Source organism: Pleurodeles waltl, chromosome 3_1 (assembly GCF_031143425.1).
Source record: "Pleurodeles waltl isolate 20211129_DDA chromosome 3_1, aPleWal1.hap1.20221129, whole genome shotgun sequence".
Lineage (NCBI taxonomy): Eukaryota > Metazoa > Chordata > Amphibia > Caudata > Salamandridae > Pleurodeles > Pleurodeles waltl.
The window spans coordinates 866,826,126-866,846,308 of NC_090440.1; the positions used below are offsets into that span (position 1 = coordinate 866,826,126).

At 44.7% G+C, this 20,183-nt stretch overlaps 1 protein-coding gene across 12 annotated transcripts in view; it reads left to right on the top strand.

The window, feature by feature from the left end:
* ZMYM4 (zinc finger MYM-type containing 4) overlaps positions 1-20,183 on the top strand; it is a 1,242,519-nt gene that overhangs the window by 579,279 nt on the left and 643,057 nt on the right. For all 12 annotated transcript variants that reach the window (XM_069223800.1, XM_069223806.1, XM_069223798.1 and 9 more), the window contains exons 4-5: positions 1,942-2,109; positions 2,240-2,318. In XM_069223800.1, coding sequence (XP_069079901.1) covers positions 1,942-2,109; positions 2,240-2,318 — 247 coding nt within the window. The remainder of the gene's footprint in view (positions 1-1,941; positions 2,110-2,239; positions 2,319-20,183) is intronic.

Sequence of the window (20,183 nt, forward strand, 5' to 3'; positions counted from 1 at the left end):
ATCATTTATATCTCTGGATTCCTCCTGTGGATTTTGTTTATTTTGGTGTTGACACATTCATAAAAATATCTATTTTTAAAAACTGGTGTTGAATGTATATTTCTTATTCAATTGTTTTGGGACTTTTAAATGCTTTGTAGTTGTTAATTTGTTAAAGCCTGAGTGCTTGAAGTCACAGCTACCCAGGGTTGAATTAAGGTTTTTATACAGGCAAGCCCGATTGAACCCCAGACAGGTTTGTGAGTTTATTACACATTGAAATCGCACAACTACACCATATAATAAACTACATTTTCTCACAGTACTGGTATGGAATCTGCCGTTGACTTTGCTAGTAGTTTCACAGAGTTCAAGGTCCACTCTGATGTGCCTCTTGTGCTCTGAATCATATTGTCGGATTGTGAAATACTTTTTGTGGACGTGTTAAAAGCAGACCTGTGAAGCAACCTTGCCCATTACATACCATTAGCTTTATTTTGTGTCTCTTATATTTCTTCTTTCTATTCGATGGTTTTATTTGTTTTAGCCTGTCCTAGTCTTTTTTTCTTCTCGGGGAGCATAGCCTGTTGACCACCTCTTTGATTGGGTCCTTTCATCTTTCACAGGTGTCCATGCGCACCTGCATGCTCTCCATGAGCGTGCGTGCATGCATGTCTGTCGTTCTGAGTTTTCCCACTTTTCCCAGCAAGTTTCTTTCCATAACGTTATAAAAATGTAATATTCCTCAATGAGTCGTTCTTACAAAAGCTTTCAGTTTTATACAGCTTCGCCGTTAGAGGTCTCCATACCCTGTATCAGCACATTGTGTACTTGTTCGTTCGCATCACTCCCTCGGCATTGTTCTGTCAGTTTGCTTCCCTTCTTGAGCCTTCCATGTTCTTCTGTGCATCCATGTTGCTTCGGCCCACTCCAGTTGGTCCCACATGTCCTTCTGTTTCCCCCTCAGTCTGTGATTCAGCCCTCAGTGTTGCTTTCACGACCAGCTTTCTTGTCCCCACATGCTTGTATTACTTTTGTAATCCAATCTGTTAACAAAGAAAAAAATGCTTCAAGCATACATGTATACAAAGTGACACAGCCGCATAGGTTATCCCTTTCCACTGATATTAGCCACTGATATCGTGCAGCACGATTAAAACCGTTTGCAAAGCCAGTAGAACGAAAAGACCACTCTAATTGGATTTGTTAGTGCTTGATTTCTCTTGAGCTTGAAGTGTGTATGTAAATAGCACCATGTCAAGCATTCTTGCACTCTTTTTTGTAAGTCATTCTTGGACGTACTCTTTTTAAAGCGTGGTCTTACGTTCCCTTGAAAGCACTTCCTTGGAGCTTTGTGATTTAGCCCCATCTAACATTACCCGTCTACGTTGTGCTCAATCACGACAGATGCTGCTTTCACCGTTTCAATCCCTCCTTATTTTAGCAATGGAACGCCACCGCTTTCACTTCACTTTCCCAAATCTGGGAGACTGCCGCTGCAGGGCATACTTGGTAAGGGACGTCTGCGTGGCAAAATGGGGAAAACCTCTTGCATTCTCTGAACATTGATCCAAGGTTGAGGGTACAGGTTCACTGCTGGTTTCTTCCTGTGGGTAATCACCTGCACTAATCAGCGTTTGGCCCTAGTAAATCCCCTGTCCGAATCCCTAAAACACAATTTTCACTATTGATTATGACTCGCATAAAGCTTGAACAGGTTGTTGCCCTCTTGATCTACTAGTAACACAGTTATGGATTTTTTATAGCATATCTTCTGTAACAATTAGTTATGCTAAATGTTTCTTTGGTATTAATGGTCGAAAATGTACAGGCATGAAATACTGAAAATGTTATATTTAATATTGTAGTCACACTTAATTTGTGCAGTCATATATAGCTTTAATTTGTACTTTAAAATTGTAGTTAAGCCTTTCTTTTTTCATTATTATCGGTCTACTTTAGGAGTCCAGCTATACTTATAGAAGCAAATCCTCCATCGGTGTCAATTTGGGGGATTCATGTACGTCAAATGTTAGAGTAAAAGATGAGCCTGTTGATGATGAATATGAGAAAGCGTTGGCACCTCAGCCGGGGTTTGACAAAGTTAAGGACGAGCCAGACAACTCTGAGGTAAGTTCATAAGTAAAAGGAACGTGGATTGTTCTGTTCACATAGATGTGTCATAGTTGCTACAAGATGCCTAAAGCACATGGACTTTGTCTCCTATGTTTGATCCTGTCACTCTTTTCTTTCCATACAGGAGTATGGACAGCCTCCTAAGGTTCCAGAGGGTGAGCTGAAGATCAGTGCTGTTTTTTCAGTCAGTGGCAGTCCCATGGGTAAGTATTGTTGCTTCCAAAATATTATAAATAAGTTTTCAGTCCTACAAGCCAGCTGTATTTTGATCACTGTCGCTGCATATTCTGTAACTGAGCAATACCAAATAATAAACCCGTATTCATAATATCCTGGAATAGGTAGATCACTATTTCTTCCTATTTTTTTATGTCCATAATGTTTAAAACACCCTGATCCTCCACTGAATGTACAATGATTCTAAATGTATACTAAAACTGATATGCCTATATAAAATACCTACACTTTCAAAGAAGGTGGTAACTACAAGCATAACAGTTGGCAGTTCAATAATGGTAATGTGGCATAGCACTGCATTGTGTTAAGATGCTGGATACTCTTTACAACCTTATGCATAGTGTGACACACAATGACCAGTGAGACTGTTCTCTGAGTGAAACTCTTGGATAAATCAGTTTATGTAGAGCATGTTCACCTCCCAAACGTTCTGTCGTAGGTATGCATGCAAATTAGAAGCAATATGCCTATTTAACACTTATCATTTGAGGTAATGCTGAAGAATGGCAGCAAAAAGACACTTTGAATGTTTGCATAGATTTTAGAGGATGGCAGAAAATGAATAAAGGATGTGGCCTAGGACAAAATGAAAAACTGGAAAAAGAATGGTTTAAAACTGGGATAAATAATTGAAATCAAAATGCACAGGGTTTATTTTGTGTTTAATTACTTTTAGCAGTCAAGAGCTTGTATTTCTTTGTGTCATGTTATAAAGCGGTTAATCTTCTCTGCTTTCCCAAGTTGGAAATTGTGATCTGAAACACGAGAGAGAGAAATGCTTACCTCAAAACAGCAATTCATTTTAAAGTATTTGAAGTCCTCCCAGTAAGCGTCAGTGTATGTGTGTGCACCATCTTACCCTTTTGAGTACATCAGCAACTTCCACACAGTTAATTTTTTTCAGCTTCTCTGGGCCTTAACAGTTTTTTTTTTTTTGGTTCAAACTGCTAGAGCTTTAAAAATAATAATAATAATTTCTTCTGTTTCCCCTCACTACCACCGCACACTGTCTACCAGTAAATGATGTATTTTTTATTTCATTTTTCATTCCAACATTTAATGAAGGGTCAATGGTGTGAATGGAGTTATTTCAGTACATAGGTGGAATTTATGCTTTCATGGAAATATTCTCCAAGAGTTTTGCAACCGGACTGTTTGCTTTATGATTTCAAAGAGCTGTCATGCAAATCATTTAATACAATGGCCATCATAGACAACATCTGGCCGGATGACCTCAAACTAATGAAAAACCTAGCACTACCGGTTGCAGTTATGCCACGTTTATATGATAAACACAAGACCTGCTTTATAGAACACCCGCAGCTTGATTTGGTGCCCATGCAGGTTGGCCGGAGGCGTTGGAGAAATCCCGCCAAACTATGCTGCATTCCATCTTACAAGGAGGGTAGACACCTACATTATGTGGACAAGAATTATTCTGCGATGGCAGCTACCATGGTTAGAGTATCCAGTTTCCTGGCCACATTGAGAAGGTAGAGGAGGCTGATGTTGAACTGAGGAACTTATTGTGAGTTCCTAACAGAAATCAAGAGGAATGAGGCAAGCACAATCATTCAAGAGGGCGAAACAACATCTGCAAAAATCATTGACATTGCCTCCATTGGCTTTCCCCAGCTGGCTGGAGCGGCAGCCTTTAGGCAAAGATGGCTCAAAGCAATCTCTTTTCGACCATAGGTGCAGGTTAAAATACTGGACATTTCATATTGGAGCCTCTTCTCTTAAAGAGGGAATGTTTAGTCCTATAATTTCCTACCTTGTCCCCAAAAACAGTAGCGTAACCGCCAGCAGACCACAGCCAACTGCAGCTTACTCGACAGCCTTCCATGTAAGAGGTCTTCAGCATCAAACAGAGGACAAGACTCCAAGGCATCAGTGAGTTCTTTGAACTGCGGCCTGCCCCCCTCCAAATGAAGAGTTGGTGGAAGTCTCCCCTATTATTTTAACAATTGGAAGTATTTTACCTCAAATAGTTGGGTGCTGCATCTAATTCATAATGGCCACACTGAAGGATTTGTTAGAAATTTCCATGCACTACACCTATGCAGGAGGACACACCAACATCATCTTCTTTTAGAATTGAAGATTCTTTCAGTACTCCAGGAAGTAGCTTACATCCATTGGAACATAGGAGTCTATTTCACTGTTGTAGTCTACATGAAAAAATCTGGAAATTATGGCGAATTCTCGATTTTCAGCAGCTAAACAAATTTGTGAAAAAACAATCACTGTGATTGGGAAACCTGCGAGAAATCTTTTATTTACTAGACCACAGAGATTTTAATGACATACCTAGATCTTCAAGATGCTAATTTTCACATTCATGTCTATCCCAGATGCCTTCACTAGTTCAGATTTCTACTCTTTGGTCTCTAGTCTGCTCCTTGGATTTTCACCACGTGCATGGACCCAGTCTCTGCTTTTCTAAGAAATAGAGTATCTGATTTTTACTTTCATGACTGTCTGGCTTTTGAAAAGCCCGTTGTATCACACCGCAAAGGAATCCATAAGGGAATGTTTTCAGTCATTCACGGAATTAGGTCTATTGCTAAATTGACTTCATAATACATCTAGGGGCACTTTTGGTTACATTGAGCAATGCCTTCCTTACAATGGAACAGGTGCTGAGAATAATCAATCTAACCAGCCCCCTGAACAAAAAATAGTGCACTTCACTTTGAATAGTCAAATAAAATTATGTCCTCCTGCATGTCCCGAATTTCCCACTGTTGCCTCAACATGACTGTTTCAAGAATAAAAAGACTTTCTGATGGATACAAACTACCTGTGGATTCCTCACCTTATGAATTCATCCTTGCGCCAGAATCCAACGGAAAGTTCTCTTCCTAGCTCTCCACGTCGACGAGGACGTCACAATTGCACGGCTCCGCGCAACTTCATCTGACGTCACCGTGCCCATAAGAGGTCCTCGCCGGCGTGCTGATGTCAGTTTCCTTTTTCCGTGCCTTGGATCCCAATGTTTTTTTCCTGCCTCGTTGGATAGTGTGTATCTTTGGTTGTTACAATGTCTCCCCCGAGAAAATCGAGTTTCAAGCCTTGTAATGAATGTGGCGTTAGGATGTCGGTCACTGATCCGCATGAGAACTGCCTTCGGTGTCTTAGCTCTGAGCATGATGTAGAGTGGTGTGGTTCGTGCCAGAGTATGAATCCTAAGGCACTTAAAGAAAGAGAGGCCAATCTTTTCTTAGCGAAGGCTAAGAAGATGGGCCACAAGAGGGCTTCATCTCAGGAGGCACAAGAAGAGGCGTCGTCATGACTCTCAGCGCCGTCATGATTCATGGCGACGATCGACACTGAGCCGGTCGAGGTCTCCATCAACTTGACGTCAAAGTAATTGGGAGGTGAGCCCTACTGTGACTCCGCAGGCCCTGAGCCTAGAAGTTTCTCTGACGCTGTCAGGTGGCTCCTCATAGCCCTCAGTTTTCTCCGGTGCCGCAAGAGCCTGATGTGCAGCAGCAGGATCAAGATCAGAGATATCCTGCCTTCCCGGCTCCGGGAGCGGATCCGGCAGAATTTTTAAATACCATGTATGCTGTTTTCCAGTTTAGGGCCCCTGCTGGTGCACCGGTGGGTCCCGCAGTGCCATTAGCTTTTTCATTGGGCTCCCCGGATCCATATCAGATGAAGGCGTTTATGCCGTTCTGCCCGGTTGAGGGTACCGGGTTGACGCCAATGTCTCCTCGAGGTATGGCGTCCCCATTTAGATCTGTGGCGCCGTTGCCATCTCCGCGTCCGCCGACGCTCTCCCCTGGCCAGCCGGCTCCATTACCTGTGTGCCAGCCGACTCCGTAGAAGGTGCCGTTGGAGCCCGTGTCGGCGCCGGGTCCGAGTGATGCTCGGATACATACATCTTCTGTGCCTGGTCGGGATTCGGAAGCGGTGGCTTCGGCGTCGGTGGATTGGATATCGACGCCGAGGTTAGAATCCCGCTTGAGATCTCGGAGAAAGGCCTTGCGTCTTCTTGAAGAAGAATACCGGCAATTGGAAGAGGGTGAGCTTATGGAGCCTTCAGAGGAATTCCAAGGATTGGGGTCAGCCAGTGGGCTGGATTGTTCCCCGGAATGAAACATTTCATCTCTGGGGGAGTTTAAGGAGGAAGCAGCGTCATTCCACTTGGTCATTAGAAAGGCAGCGGACTATTTAGAACTGCCTTTATCTGCAGCAGAGGTAGACAAATCTGCTAACTGAGGTGCTGCATCCCTCTACATCCTCAGCTGATCCTTTTCTGCCCTTCAACGAGGCATTGTTGGAGCCTATTATGGACTTGTGGAGGAAACCAGTTTCGTCTCCAGCTGTTAATAGAACGGTGGCAAGGAGGCATAGGCGGGCACCTGGGGATCCTAGGTTCCTCTCACGTCATTCAACCCCAGAGAGTATAGTGGTTCAAGCGTCTTGCTCCACAAAGTCTGCTCCTGGTTCGGTCCCTGCGGCCCCGTCTGATAGGGAGTCCAAACGAATGGAGCAGTCTTCAAAAAAGATCTTTTAGTCTTGCAGCATGGCGCTTAAGGTGGTGAACGCTACCTGTGTGCTGGGCAGGTATGTCCATGCCCTTGTGGATTCAGCCAAGGCTATGGTCGGGGATCTGCCACAGGAGGCACAGAGGCCCTTTGAAACACTCTTTTCAGATGCACAGGCTGCGGCACAGCAGATTATACAATATGGCCTTGATACCACAGACTCAGTTGCTAGGGCGATGGAGACAAGTGTTGCTACAAGGAGGCATGCGTGGCTGAGGTCCTCCAGATTCTCCTCGGATGTACAGACCACCTTACTTTACTTGCCCTTCAATGGTGAAAGGCTGTTTGGGGGGAAAATGCTGACTCTGCCCTTGAACATTTTAAGGAGAGCTGAGCTACAGCAAAGTCCTTAGGCTTACAGGCTACCCCTGCTGCCCCTTATAGGTCTTTTAGCAGGTTCAGAGGTTATGGTCGTGAGGGCGGTTTTTCGGAGGGCCCAGTACTCGGCCCAACAGCCTGCCAATCCATCTTATCGACCCTTTAAAGGGCGTGGGAGGGCTAGAGCTAGAGGGGCAGTCCAGCAGCACCCTTAGTCATCCTCTTTCTCTGGTGGAGAACAGCAGGGGAAGCAGCCCTAGTTTTCCCCACTTTATCGAACATGCGTCTCCTGTAGGGAGAAGGCTTCGTCTTTTTGTCCGCAAGTGAGAGTTGATAAGACTCCTGGGTGTTGAATATTGTGGAAAAAGGATATGCTCTCCCCTTTCAGGAGTTCCCTCCTCCCTTCCCTCCCGTCCCTTGTTTTGTTTAGAGGACCATCTTCTGTTGTTTCAACAGTAGGTTCTGGCCATGTTATCAAAAGGTGTGATAGAGTTGGTTCCGGAGCAGGAAAGGGGTCAGGGTTGCTATTCAAGATATTTCCTGATCCCCAAGAAGGACGGTTGCCGGAGGCTGATCATAGACCTGAGGATTTTGAATTGGTTCCTCAAGCAGGAGAAATTCAAAATGCTGACACAGGTACTTCTGGCGTTTAACAAAGAGGATTGGATGGTGTCTGTCGACTTGCAGGATGTGTACTTTCATATCCCTATACTATACTATACTCAAGTCGCACAGGAAGTATCTCCGGTTTGTGGTGCGGTCGCTACACTACCAGTTTGCGGTCCTTCCGTTTGGGCTTACTTCAGCACCTCGAGTCTTCACAAAGGTGATGTTGGTGGTTGCAGCACATCTCAGGCGGAAGGGAATAGCGGTATTCCCTTACCTGGACGATTGGTTGATCAAAGCAAAGTCTCCAGAGCTGGTGCTGCATCACCTGCAGGTGACAACCCAGTTGTTCGATCTGGGGTTTTCGGTAAACGTGCCCAAGTCTCACCTGGAGCCCTCTCAACGCCTCCTGTTCATAGGGGCAGTACTGGATACAACATTGTATCGGGCCTACCCTCCGCCTCAGCGGATTCGGGACATTCGGGCGCTGATTCCAATGTTTCAAAATGGAGCAGTTGTTCCGGTCCTAAAGGTCTTACGCCTGCTTGGTCTGTTTGCTTCTTGCATTCTGTTGGTCACTCATGCGCGCTGGCATATGAGGGCTCTTCATTGGTGCCTCCGCAGGCAGTGGTTTTAGCACAAAGGGGATCTCGAGAATTCAATAAGGATCTCCAGGGACACTGCAGCGGATCTCCAATGGTGGGCAGTGAACGGCAACCTTTCCCAAGGAAGGCCGTTCTCACTACCACCCCCAGTGGCCACAGTTGTTACGGATGCCTCCACTCTAGGGTTGGGGGCTCATCTGGGGGATCTGTAGATCAAAGGTCATTGGTCTCCGGTGGAACAGATGTTTCATATCAATCTGTTGGAGCTGTGGGCGATACGTCTGGCTCTCAAGGCCTTCCTTCCTTCCCTTCGCGGTCCGTCGGTTCAAGTCCTCACGGACAACACTACCGTGATGTGGTACGTAAACAAGCAGGGAGGAGTAGGGTCGTACCTTCACTGCAGAGAGGCTCTGCGGCTCTGGTCCTGGGTTCAGGACCATCAGATTTTCTTGACAGCAAATCCTTTGGCCGGGGTTCTGAACGTACGTGCGGACAGTCTCAGTCGGCACTTCTTTGCCGATCACGAGTGGCGTCTCCATCCAGATCTAGTAGGGTACATCTTCGAGATATGGGGGTCTCCGTAGATAGATCTATTCGCCACTCGGAAGAATGCGCATTGCCCGTCGTTCTGCAGTCTCCAGTATCCGTTGCAAGGAGTGTTGGGGGACACGTTTCAAATACCCTGGGGCAACCAGTTGCTTTACGCGTTTTCCCCCCTACCCTTGATTACTAGGGTCCTGAGGAAGATTCGCCAAGGCAAGGCCCAAGTCATCTTGGTGGCACCGGATTGTCCAAGAAGGGTGTGGTACACAGACCTTCTACAACTCTCAAAGTGCCCTCCGCTCTGTCTCCCACTCAGGGCAGACCTCCTCTCGTAATCGCAGGGGCAGGGTCTACACCCCCACCTCCAGAGCCTGCACCTTCATGCCTGGAGATTGAACAGGGCAACCTGAGTTCTTTTTCTCTCCCACTGGATGTAGTGGATGTTATTCTATCGTCCAGGCGACACTCCACTAAATACATTTATGCCAGTAGGTGGGCTAAATTTGTTAGTTGGTGTGGAGAGAAGCAGAAAGATCCCTTGAAAGCCCACCTTTCCGATGTTTTGTTATTTGCTCTTGATTTAGCAAAGAAAGGCTGTTCAGTAGCTACAGTGAAAGGTTATGTGGCCGCTCTATCGGCTTATCTTTGTCTCCTGGATCAGCCCTCTTTATTTAAATCTCCGATTGTAGATAGGTTTATTAAGGGCTTGCTTAATAAGTTTCCCTCCACGCCGTTTCACATGCCACAGTGGGATTTAAATCTTGTGTTAACATTTCTGATGGGTTCGCCGTTCGAGCCCATGCATTCATGTCCTTTAAGGTATTTGGTTCTTAAAACGGTATTCCTTATTGCTATAATCTCTGCTAGGAGGATTGGGGAGCTTCAAGCCCTTTCCGTAAAAACCCCCTTTACCTTGTTTTTTCCTGATAAAGTGGTACTGAAAACCAGGGCGGCTTTCCTGCCAAAAGGTGTCACTCCTTTTCATATGGGGCAGACTATTCCATCTTTCTACCCTCCTCCCCACTCCTCTAAAGAGGAAGAGAGACACCATCGATTGGACACTAGAAGGGCTCTCAGTTTTTATATGGAGAGAACGAAAGACTTTTGCCTAGAGGATCAGCTGTTCGTGGGGTATGTTGGTCAGCGGAAGGCAGAGCAGTCCATAAAAGAACAATCTCCAGGTGGGTCATTCTTTGTATAAAAGTTTGCTACTCACTGGCAAAGAAAGTTCCTCCTGAGGGTATCAGGGCTCACTCCACTAGGGTTAAGTCGGCCACTTCCGCCCTGGCAAGGGGAGTCCCAGTGGTGGACATTTGTAAGGCGGCAACTTGGGCGTCCCTCCACACTCACTAAGCGAGGCCATTTTGCGCGATCTGTTTTACAAGATTTCTTGGTGTAATCAGAGGGGCACCCACCTCAGAATGCAGTACTGCTTTGGGACTCTATTCATAAGGTGAGGAATCCACAGGTAGTTTGTATCCATTAGAAGAACAAGTTACTTACCTTCGGTAACGCTTTTTCTGGTGGATACAATAGCTACCTGTGGATTCCTCACAGTCCCACCTGCCTCCCCGTTGCCTGTCTGATTGCACTAGGATATGTGGTTGTATAGATATGTGTATATTTATATTTTTTCCTGTATATATAAATTATGGTTTTTGATTGTTACATCATGAGGGTTTTATGTGTATATGTATTTATTGGATTTATTGTGGAAGTCGGTTCTCACCTGTTAGCCTCAAAGGCACGTAAAAAATGGGTGAAACTGACGTCAGCACGCCGGCGAGGACCTCTTATTTGCACGGTGACGTCAGACTGAGTTGTGTGGAGCCATGCAATTGTGACGTCCTCGTCGATGTGGAGAGCTAGGAAGAGAACTTTCCGTTGGATGCTGGCCCAAGGATGAATTCATAAGGTGAGGAATCCACAGGTAGCTATTGTATCCACCAGAAAAAGCATTACCGAAGGTAAGTAACTTGTTCATCTGTCACAAAGCCATAGATCTTTTGAAGATCTCATCCAGATCACTACCAGAATGTAATTAGCATGCTTTGATGCATGCAATATCATTAGACCTCACATTTTAAAACTCAGTCTCAGTTTTTGATAACCACAGATGTGCTCCTAGCAGAATGGGGAGCACATTTGCAGGACTTGGATGGCTATGGCAAATTGTCATCTGTGGAGAACAGCATGCATAATCAACCTTCTACAGTTAAGGGTAATTTCCTTCAGACTTCAATTCCTTCTTCCAAGATTAAGACACTTCTGTGCTTGTTTGAATGGGCAACACAACTACTATGTACTACCTTAACAAACGAGGCAGGGCAAGGTCTCTCCTGTTGTCAGTGGAAGCTCACCAAAAATGGAAAAGGAATAAGCAGCCAATTGACAAACAGCGGAACATTGGGAGAGTGCCACAAGTGGGAGTTGGACCAAAGTGGACTACTAGTAATTTTTCAAACATGTAAAGCCCATACCTAACATTGTTTGTGACACCTCAGAATGGCAAATGCTGATTCTATACTAGCAGATTCCATCAAAAAGGGTCGGGTAGCCTGGACTGTGATCTTTACTTCGCATTTCCCCCTTCTAACTAATCCCCAGATTACTGAACAAAATGAAAGAGAACAGTGTTGCATTATTTTAGTAGCCCCAGCACGGCTACGACAATATAGTGCACAGAGCTGCTACTTCCATCTCAGCAGCAGTATGTTCTAGTCAGACCAATGTGTACAGTGTGTTAACAATGATCAAGGGCAAATTTGTTCCCCCAACACCAGGATCTCCCAATTTATCGGCCTGGCTTCTGAATACAATGAATTCCATCTTCTAAATATTTCAGAGAATTACAGAAACATCTTAGCAAAAGCCAGACCTGAATCAACTGTTGCAGCATATAAAGCTAAATGGACTCTTTTCGGTATATCGTGCTCTGAGAATGACAGTAACCCTTTTTCATCTTGACCTGAGCAAATCTTGCTGTACTTATTACACAGGGAACATTCAGGTGTGTCTCATTCTTCTTTTACAGTTCTCCTAATGTCTATTTCACTCTTTAACCTGTTGAGTGCGGGCGTCGGCCACTGGCCGACGCCCACACACCCTCCCTGGTGCGGGTCACGACCAGTGGCCGACACCAGGAAGGGTATTAATAAATCCTCGGGTGCGTCGCACCTGAGGATTTTATTTTTTTTTTTTTTTTTTAACTTCCCTCGGGAGACACAGAAGCTTCCGTGTCTCCCCCCACCCACCCCACGTTTCAAAGGTGTTTTCCCCATCAAAGCAGGAAGCAGCCTTGCGGCCGCTTCCTGCTTTGATGGGGAAAACGGCCTTTTCCACGTTCGGGAAGGCCTCGTAAGAAAGGGGAGAGTCTCCCCTTTCTTACGAGGCCTTCCTGAAAGTGTTTCCTGGCCCCCGATCGCAGCACAGCTGCGATTGGGGGCCAGGAAACACTTTCAGGAAGGCCTCGTAAGAAAGGGGAGATACTCCCCTTTCTTACGAGGCCTTCCTGAAAGTGTTTCCTGGCCCCCGGTCGCAGCTGTGCTGCGATCGGGGGCCAGGAAACACTTTCAGGTTTCCTGGCCCCCCTGATCGCAGCTGTGCTGCGATCGGGGGGGCCAGGGAACACTTTGAAAAGGCCTCGTAAGAAAGGGGAGAGTCTCCCCTTTCTTACGAGGCCTTCTGAAACTGTTTCTGCGATCGGGGGCCAGGAAACACCACTAGACACCAGGGATTTCACTTTTGGGGGGCGGCCCCCCCAGAAAACGGGCCGCCTCCCCCCCCCGGCATAATTTTTTTTTTTTTTTTTAAAAGGTAGGTGCCCCCTGGGGCAAAAAAAAAAAAAAAAAAAATGAAATGACAGGGGGTCGCCCGTGGGCAGGGTGACCCCCTGTGGGGGCAATATTTTTTTTTAGATGTTGTTGGGTTTCCCTGGGGGCCATTATGTAGATAGATATATCTAGGTACATGGATATATCTATAGATATATCTATGTAGATATATATATATATATATATATATCTATGTGTATATATATATATATATATATATATATATATATATATAGAGGTAGATCTATATCAAAGAGATTTATAAAGCGCGCTACTCACCTGTGAGGGTCTCAAGGCGCTGGGGGGGGGGGGGGGGAGAAAGGGGCTGGGAGGTTCACTGTTCGAAAAGCCAGGTTTTGAGGCCCTTCCTGAAAAGAAGTAGGTTTTGGGTCTTGCGAAGGTGGGTTGTGAGGGCGTTCCAGGTTTTGGGTGCAAGGTAGGAGAAGGATCTGCCCCCGGTGGTGGTGTGTTTGATGCGGGGGACAGAGGCGAGAGAGAGGTCAGCTGAGCAGACGTTTCGTGTGGGGGTGTGGAAGGTGACTCTCGTTGAGGTAGGCAGGGCCTGTGTTGTGGAGTGATTTGTGTGCGAGGATGAGGATCTTGAAGGTGATCCTTTTGTCAATGGGGAGCCAGTGGAGGGATTTGAGGTGTGGAGAGATGTGTTCGTGTCGGCGGAGGTCGAGGATGAGTCGTGCTGCTGAGTTCTGGATGCGTGTAGTTTGCGCTTGAGTTTTAGAGTGGTGCCGGCGTAGAGGGCGTTTCCGTAATCAAGCCTGCTGCTGGTGAGTGACAGATTTTCTGGTCTCTGTGGGGATCCATTTGAATGTTTTTCAGTATATGGAGTTTGTTGAAGCATGAGGAGGTTAGAGCGTTGATTTGTTGGGTCATCCAGAGGGAGGAGTCTAGGATGATGCTGAGGTTGCGTGCGTGGTTGGCGGGGGTGGGTGCAGGGCCTAGCGTGGTGGGCCACCATGGGGGATCCCAGGTGTTTTTGTGTGGGCCAAAGAGGATTATTTCGGTTTTGCTTGAGTTGAGTTTCAGGTGGTTGGCTGTCATATATATATCACTTTTGTCAATATGTGTGTGGCTTCCCTGGGGGGAAAAGGGTCCGACTTTTCTAGTGGCAGTTTTAGTGCCATAAAGAAGCGCAGAAGGTTTATATGCCTACTGCAAAGAGCACATCTGTATTTTATGTAAATAGCTGAGTACATTAGTAAAGTCTATGGAGAGATGAAGGGCACTTTTGCTGGGTGGTAATGAGGGAATCCGAGGAGGAGGGAGTGGGAGCACCAATAATGATTGTTGGACTGGGCGCAGGAGGTGCTAAAGACTGTGACGAATGGTATGTGACAAGGTGTTTTTTGAGTGTCTTGAAAGTACGTGCTGATTGAGGGAAGAAGCGCAGGTAAGGTGGCCTCTACTGTTGCACGTATCTCACACACACCATCGATTTTGTGACTGTCTACGTAGGCTAGTGTTTTAGAGCAACAGTTTAGCCAATAGCAGAGATGGCATCTTGATGGATGACTGCTGCCTGCACTCGGGTTATAGAGGACCGCTCTGACATAGGATCAGAGACTGAGACATCAGATACTGAGACAGCATCTGAGGGATAGGACAATGGCGCAGACTCTGGGAGTGATTTTTCAGTCAGAGGAGTCCCATTCGAAAACTCCTCTTCCAGTACATTATGAGGGAGGTGATGAGGACAGTCCTGCTGTCCCTTCGCAAGCTGTTCGTGCAACTGGGTAATAGTGGGTTAGGCCAACCCAGAGAGCAGGTGAATGCGGCGGCAAGCAGAGAGAGAGTGCTCTCTTGGGAGCTCCCCAATTTAGTTCAGCCCCAAATTCCACCACCCAAATCATATTGTGGAGACATCAAAATTGTCTATGGCAAAACAAACTGGTTTTGTAAGGCAGGCACCTGTGTTTTTGGTCCTGGATTCGGCGGCCATATAGAGAAACACACTAAACCCAAACATTTTATGGAAACTAGACATTCGGGGGAGTCCACAGAGGTGTGACTTGTGTGGATTCCCCAAAGTTTTCTTACCCAGAATACCCTGCAAAGCTGAAATGTTGAAAAAAAACTCAATTTTTCTCGCATTTCTGTCACACAAACTACAGGAATATGCTGGGATCCACAACATTCCTACCACCCAGTGACTCCTCACCTGTCCTGATAAAAACATTACCCCACTTGAGTGCCTACACCTAGTGCCTGTGTCAGGAATGGATCACCCCAGGGTCAACAGCTGCCTCACGTAAGGACCAACATTGACCGTTGTGTGATCTATTCCTGTCGCAGGCACCAGGCCTAACCACACAAGTGAGGTATCATATTTATCGGGAGACTTGGGGGAACGCTGGGTGGAAGGAAATTTGTGGCTCCTCTCAGATTCCAGAACTTTCTGTCACCGAAATGTGAGGAAAACGTGTTATTTTAGCCACATTTTGAGGTTTGCAAAGGATTCTGGGTAACAGAACCTGGTCCGAGCCCCACAAGTCACCTCATCTTGGATTCCCCTGGGTTTCTAGTTTTCAGAAATGTGCTGGTTTGCTAGGTTTCCCCAGGTGCCGGCTGAGCTAGAGGCCAAAATCCACAGGTAGGCACTGTTTTCTATGAAAAAATGTGATGTGTCCACGTTGTGTTTTGGGGCATTTCCTGTCGCGGGCGCTAGGCCTACCCACACAAGTGAGGTATCATTTTTATCGGGAGACTTGGGGGAACGCTGGGTGGAAGGAAATTTGTGGCTCCTCTCAGATTCCAGAACTTTCTGTCACCGAAATGTGAGGAAAACGTGTTTTTTTAGCCACTTTTTGAGGTTTGCAAAGGATTCTGGGTAACAGAACCTGGTCCGAGCCCCGCAAGTCACCCCTCCTTGGATTCCCCTAGGTCTCTAGTTTTCAGAAATGCACAGGTTTGGTAGGTTTCCCTATGTGCTGGCTGAGCTAGAGGCCAAAATCTACAGGTAGGCACTTTGGAAAAAACAGCTGTTTTTTCTATAAAAAAAATAGGATGTGTCCATGTTGTGTTTTGGGGCATTTCCTGTCGCGGGCACTAGGCCTACCCACACAAGTGAGATATCATTTTTATCGGGAGACTTGGGGGAACATAGAATAGCAAAACAAGTGTTATTGCCCCTTATCTTTCTCTACATTTTTTCCTTCCAAATATAAGAGAGTGTGTAAAAAAGACGTCTATTTGAGAAATGCCCTGCGATTCACATGCTAGTATGGGCACCTCGGAATTCAGCGATGTGCAAATAACCACTGCTCCTCAAAACCTTATCTTAATCCCATTTTGGAAATGCAAAGGTTTTCTTGATACCTCTTTTTCACTCTTCATATTTCAGCAAATGAATTGCTGTATACCCAGTATAGAATGAAAACCAACTGCAGGGAGCAGCTCATTTATTGGCTCTGGGTACCTAGGGTTCTTGATGAACCTACAAGCCCTTTATATCCCCGCAACCAGAAGAGTCCAGCAGACAAAACGGTATATTGCTTTCAGAAATCTGACATCGCAGGAAAAAGTTACAGAGTAAAATATAAAGAAAAATGGCTGTTGTTTTCAGCTCAATTTCAATATTTTTTTATTTCAGCTGTTATTTTCTGTAGGAAAACCTTGTAGGATCTACACAAATGACCCCTTGCTGAATTCAGAATTTTGTCTAGTTTTCAGAAATGTTTAGCATTCCGGTTTCACACCCATTCCTGTCACTAACTGGAAGGAGGCTGAAAGCACCAAATATAGTAGAAATGGGGCATGTCCCAGTAAAATTTGTGTTGAAAAATTTGGTTTTCTGATTCAAGTCTGTCCGTTCCTGAAAGGTGGGAAGATAGTGATTTCAGCACCAGAAACCCTTTGTTGATGGCATTTTCAGGGAAAAAACCACAAGCCTTCTTCGGCAGCCCTTTTTTCCAATTTTTTTGGAAAAAACAAAATTTTCACTGTATTTTGGCTATTTTCTTGGTCTCCTCCAGGGGAAACCACCAACTCTGGGTACCATTAGAATCCCTAGGATGTTGGAAAAAAAGGACGCAAATTTGGCGTGGTTAGCTTATGTGGACAAAAAGTTATGAAGCCCTAAGCGCGAACTACCCCAAATAGCCAAAAAAGGGCTCAGCACTGGGGGGGAAAAGGCCCAGCAGCTAAGGGGTTAAGAGATCCCATCAATGATTTCTGTGGTCTCGTAGACTGCTTAACGAAATCAAGGGCTTATTCAGGGAATAATCCACCAGTTATGTAGCAACCAGTTTTCTTGCAATTGAAGACAGTCCTATCTCCTCTAATGAAAAGTCACTTTTCCCTATTCTTAATGCACACCTCAAACACCTGTTTTGGAAAATGGCTGTATTATTAGCGTTAACGTCTGCTAGAAGGTTTTGAGAGATTCAAGACTTCACTGTAAAAGAAAAACATGCATGCAATTCAGGGATGACCGAGTCATACTGAGGACGGACCCTTACCTTATCCTACAAAGTTCCATCAGACTTTTATCTGAATGAAGTCTCTGTTCTGAAAGCCTTGTGTTGCAGCAGAAAGAGCACATGCAATTCTTGATAAACATTACCTCAAATGTTATATTAACAGAAACAAAGTATTCAGAAACACTGTACCTCCCAGAAAGGGAACACAGAACATTGAGGTACAGTATAGCACAAGGGGTTTCTGAAATGACAGTTTTTCTAAAAGAAAGCTGGATGTTCTCTGGAGTGGAGAGTTCGAACACACTGCACAAGACGTCTAAGTTTACTGCTCTGTTTGCTGGAATACCTTTATTAGACATCTGTAAAGCTGCCACATGGAGTAACTAGCATACGTTTACTCAGCATTACTGCCTAAACTCCACAGTGATGGATAATTCTGCAGCAGGCCATTCAGTCCTTCGATATTGATTTCACTGATGTGAACTCTTCTTTCAATCTTTTCTTTGCTTCCCAGCTCCGTTGAGTGTTATGATAAGTTCGTAACTGCTCAATGTTCAGATTCAAACATGAGAATCTGTGAACGGTTCAGTACTGGAGAACAACATACGCTACCTCTACAAAGTATTGATCTTTCATGTATTCACATGCGACCCTCCCTCCTCCCTGATAGGAGCACACTACTTGTAAATAGTTCCTTTATTCTACCTTTACACTTGAGGGGAAGAGTGCATCCTGAGCTCATTCCTGATTGGTTGAAATGTGATTCTTATTAAAATGTGAAGTGTTTAACAGTGTTAATGCGTTAAGCTTATTAGGCAATGCTTTGCGTTATAATTATTATTACTGTGGGACTCCCACCTTGACTACAGGGAAGATTCAATGTGTTACTCTATGAATTATACCAAGTGTACAGGTAAGTTACCTGTTCTATATTGGCTGTCAGAGGCTTGAGCATCCATTGTAGACCTTGCAATCCTCATAACACTGCTATACTGTCATATTGATGGATTAAATTGGCATCCATCTTCAAATCCTGATTACTCAGACCTTTTTGAGATTGACGCATGTTCCACTGCGTTTCCTATCGGCATGTAGATTTTCTAGAAAAGTGTCCCTCTCTTACATTTTGATTGTATTCTGAGCCTCTTAATGTAAGTCTTTGGAGCCCAGAAATATAAAACTAGAAGGATCAGTATTAATACGAAATCTAATTAAACAAACCGTATACTTTTCTGATGCACTAGAAGAATAAGACTGGCTTCCCTTCAGCTGTAGTTTTCTTCCTCTAAGCCAGAGGGTTTGTGGTCTGCAAATTTGATCCAGATATTTTTGGATTTGGTATCTGAACTTCCTTTAAACCTGAGCAGTGTCACAGAGGTTGCCCAGATCTGTTCTTTCTCAGGCTCATCATGCAGAAACCATACACAGGCTCTCTTGTTAGTCCTCTTACTAACATGGCACCTAATGACAAGGAAGTGTATCATTTCATTCATGTAGGACACAACAAGAGGTGCTCATGTCGGGGGAAGGGGTGAAGGACAGCATAAAACCTTAGTCCCTCCACTAGTTCAAGCAATGTAGGTGCTAAAGAGTGTGATGTTTCGGTGCTGAATGTTACAGTAGACACCCCAGGTGTTATGCTGTCAAACCTGATATGCAGATTGGTTTAATCACGTATGGTAGCCATCTGTTTGAAACTTACTAAAGCAGTCAATAAAGCAGCCCAGTTATTGATAACCTAAATCCGAACTATACACTCATGAAACTTGTATTGGATGGTAAATTAGGTTTTCCTGCAAGTGCCTCTAAAACTCTTCCCTCTAAGCATAATGTTCTTGAAACTTTTACCATCCACAGAAATGACTGGGTATTAGAGCCTGCATAAGCTTAGGATAGTGCACACTATGACCAAGGAGATTGTTCAGACCTGTATACAAGACGTGACACCCATTTAAGTAGAGCTTAGGAGTACCTATGATTTATTCCTTGCACTAAGAACAGTGAAGGACATATGGAAAAAAGGCAAAACAAAATGCAAATTGTAGCAGATCATTTTACTTCTACAGAAAGAAAAGCAAATTTGGATTTGGGTCGAGTTCACAGCTTTCAAATCAATACCAATTATTCTCCTTCCATAAGTAACATCCTTTTGCCAATTAATTGAGAAGACCAGAAAGTGTTGGTTCATATATAGATGTTGGAGTTTAACAATTCACTACTGAGAGCACAATATAGCCCCTAGTGGGTAGAGCTATGTAGATACTTTTAAATGGAAACTAAATGACTTGAGCAGTACCACATACTCCAATTTGGACACGGGGATCCTAAATTCCCCACAGGCTTTGATAAAGATTATAAGATTAAGTTAAACTTCAAACAATAATAGATACTCAGACTAATACTTTGAGACTGCAGTTCTTGTCATAAGTTTTAATCGTGAATTAAATGGCATGTGAACAGAACCGAAATACTATTAATAAGGGTTGTTGGTCTTTAAAGGGACTGTCATAGGGAGTGCAAAAAGGACTGGTGCTATAGGGAATTTCTCCACCAGTTTACAAAAGCAAATAAGTAATACGTGCCTGTCCTTCCCTACATTGCCCCTTCCACATATTTATAGTATAACCTGGGCCTGGTCAGTCAGCAAGTGTTTGCAAAATCAAAGCTACAATGGCCTATTGATATGCTGAAAGAGGGCAACAACCTAAAACACCTAGCTAGTCCATTCTCTGTCACACATAACTACAAGGGGACTAGATAGATGTCCGGTTCTGATATCGGCTTCTGATTATCTGGAAAGAACTATTCCTGTGCCATGGTACTATTAGTCAATCCAGTTATCTGTGCTAAAGATACTTATACATCATGGTGAATTGAGGTGCAAATACCTGGATCTAAATGCTTCCTTCAGCACTCTGGGAAGGAAAAGACAGGATC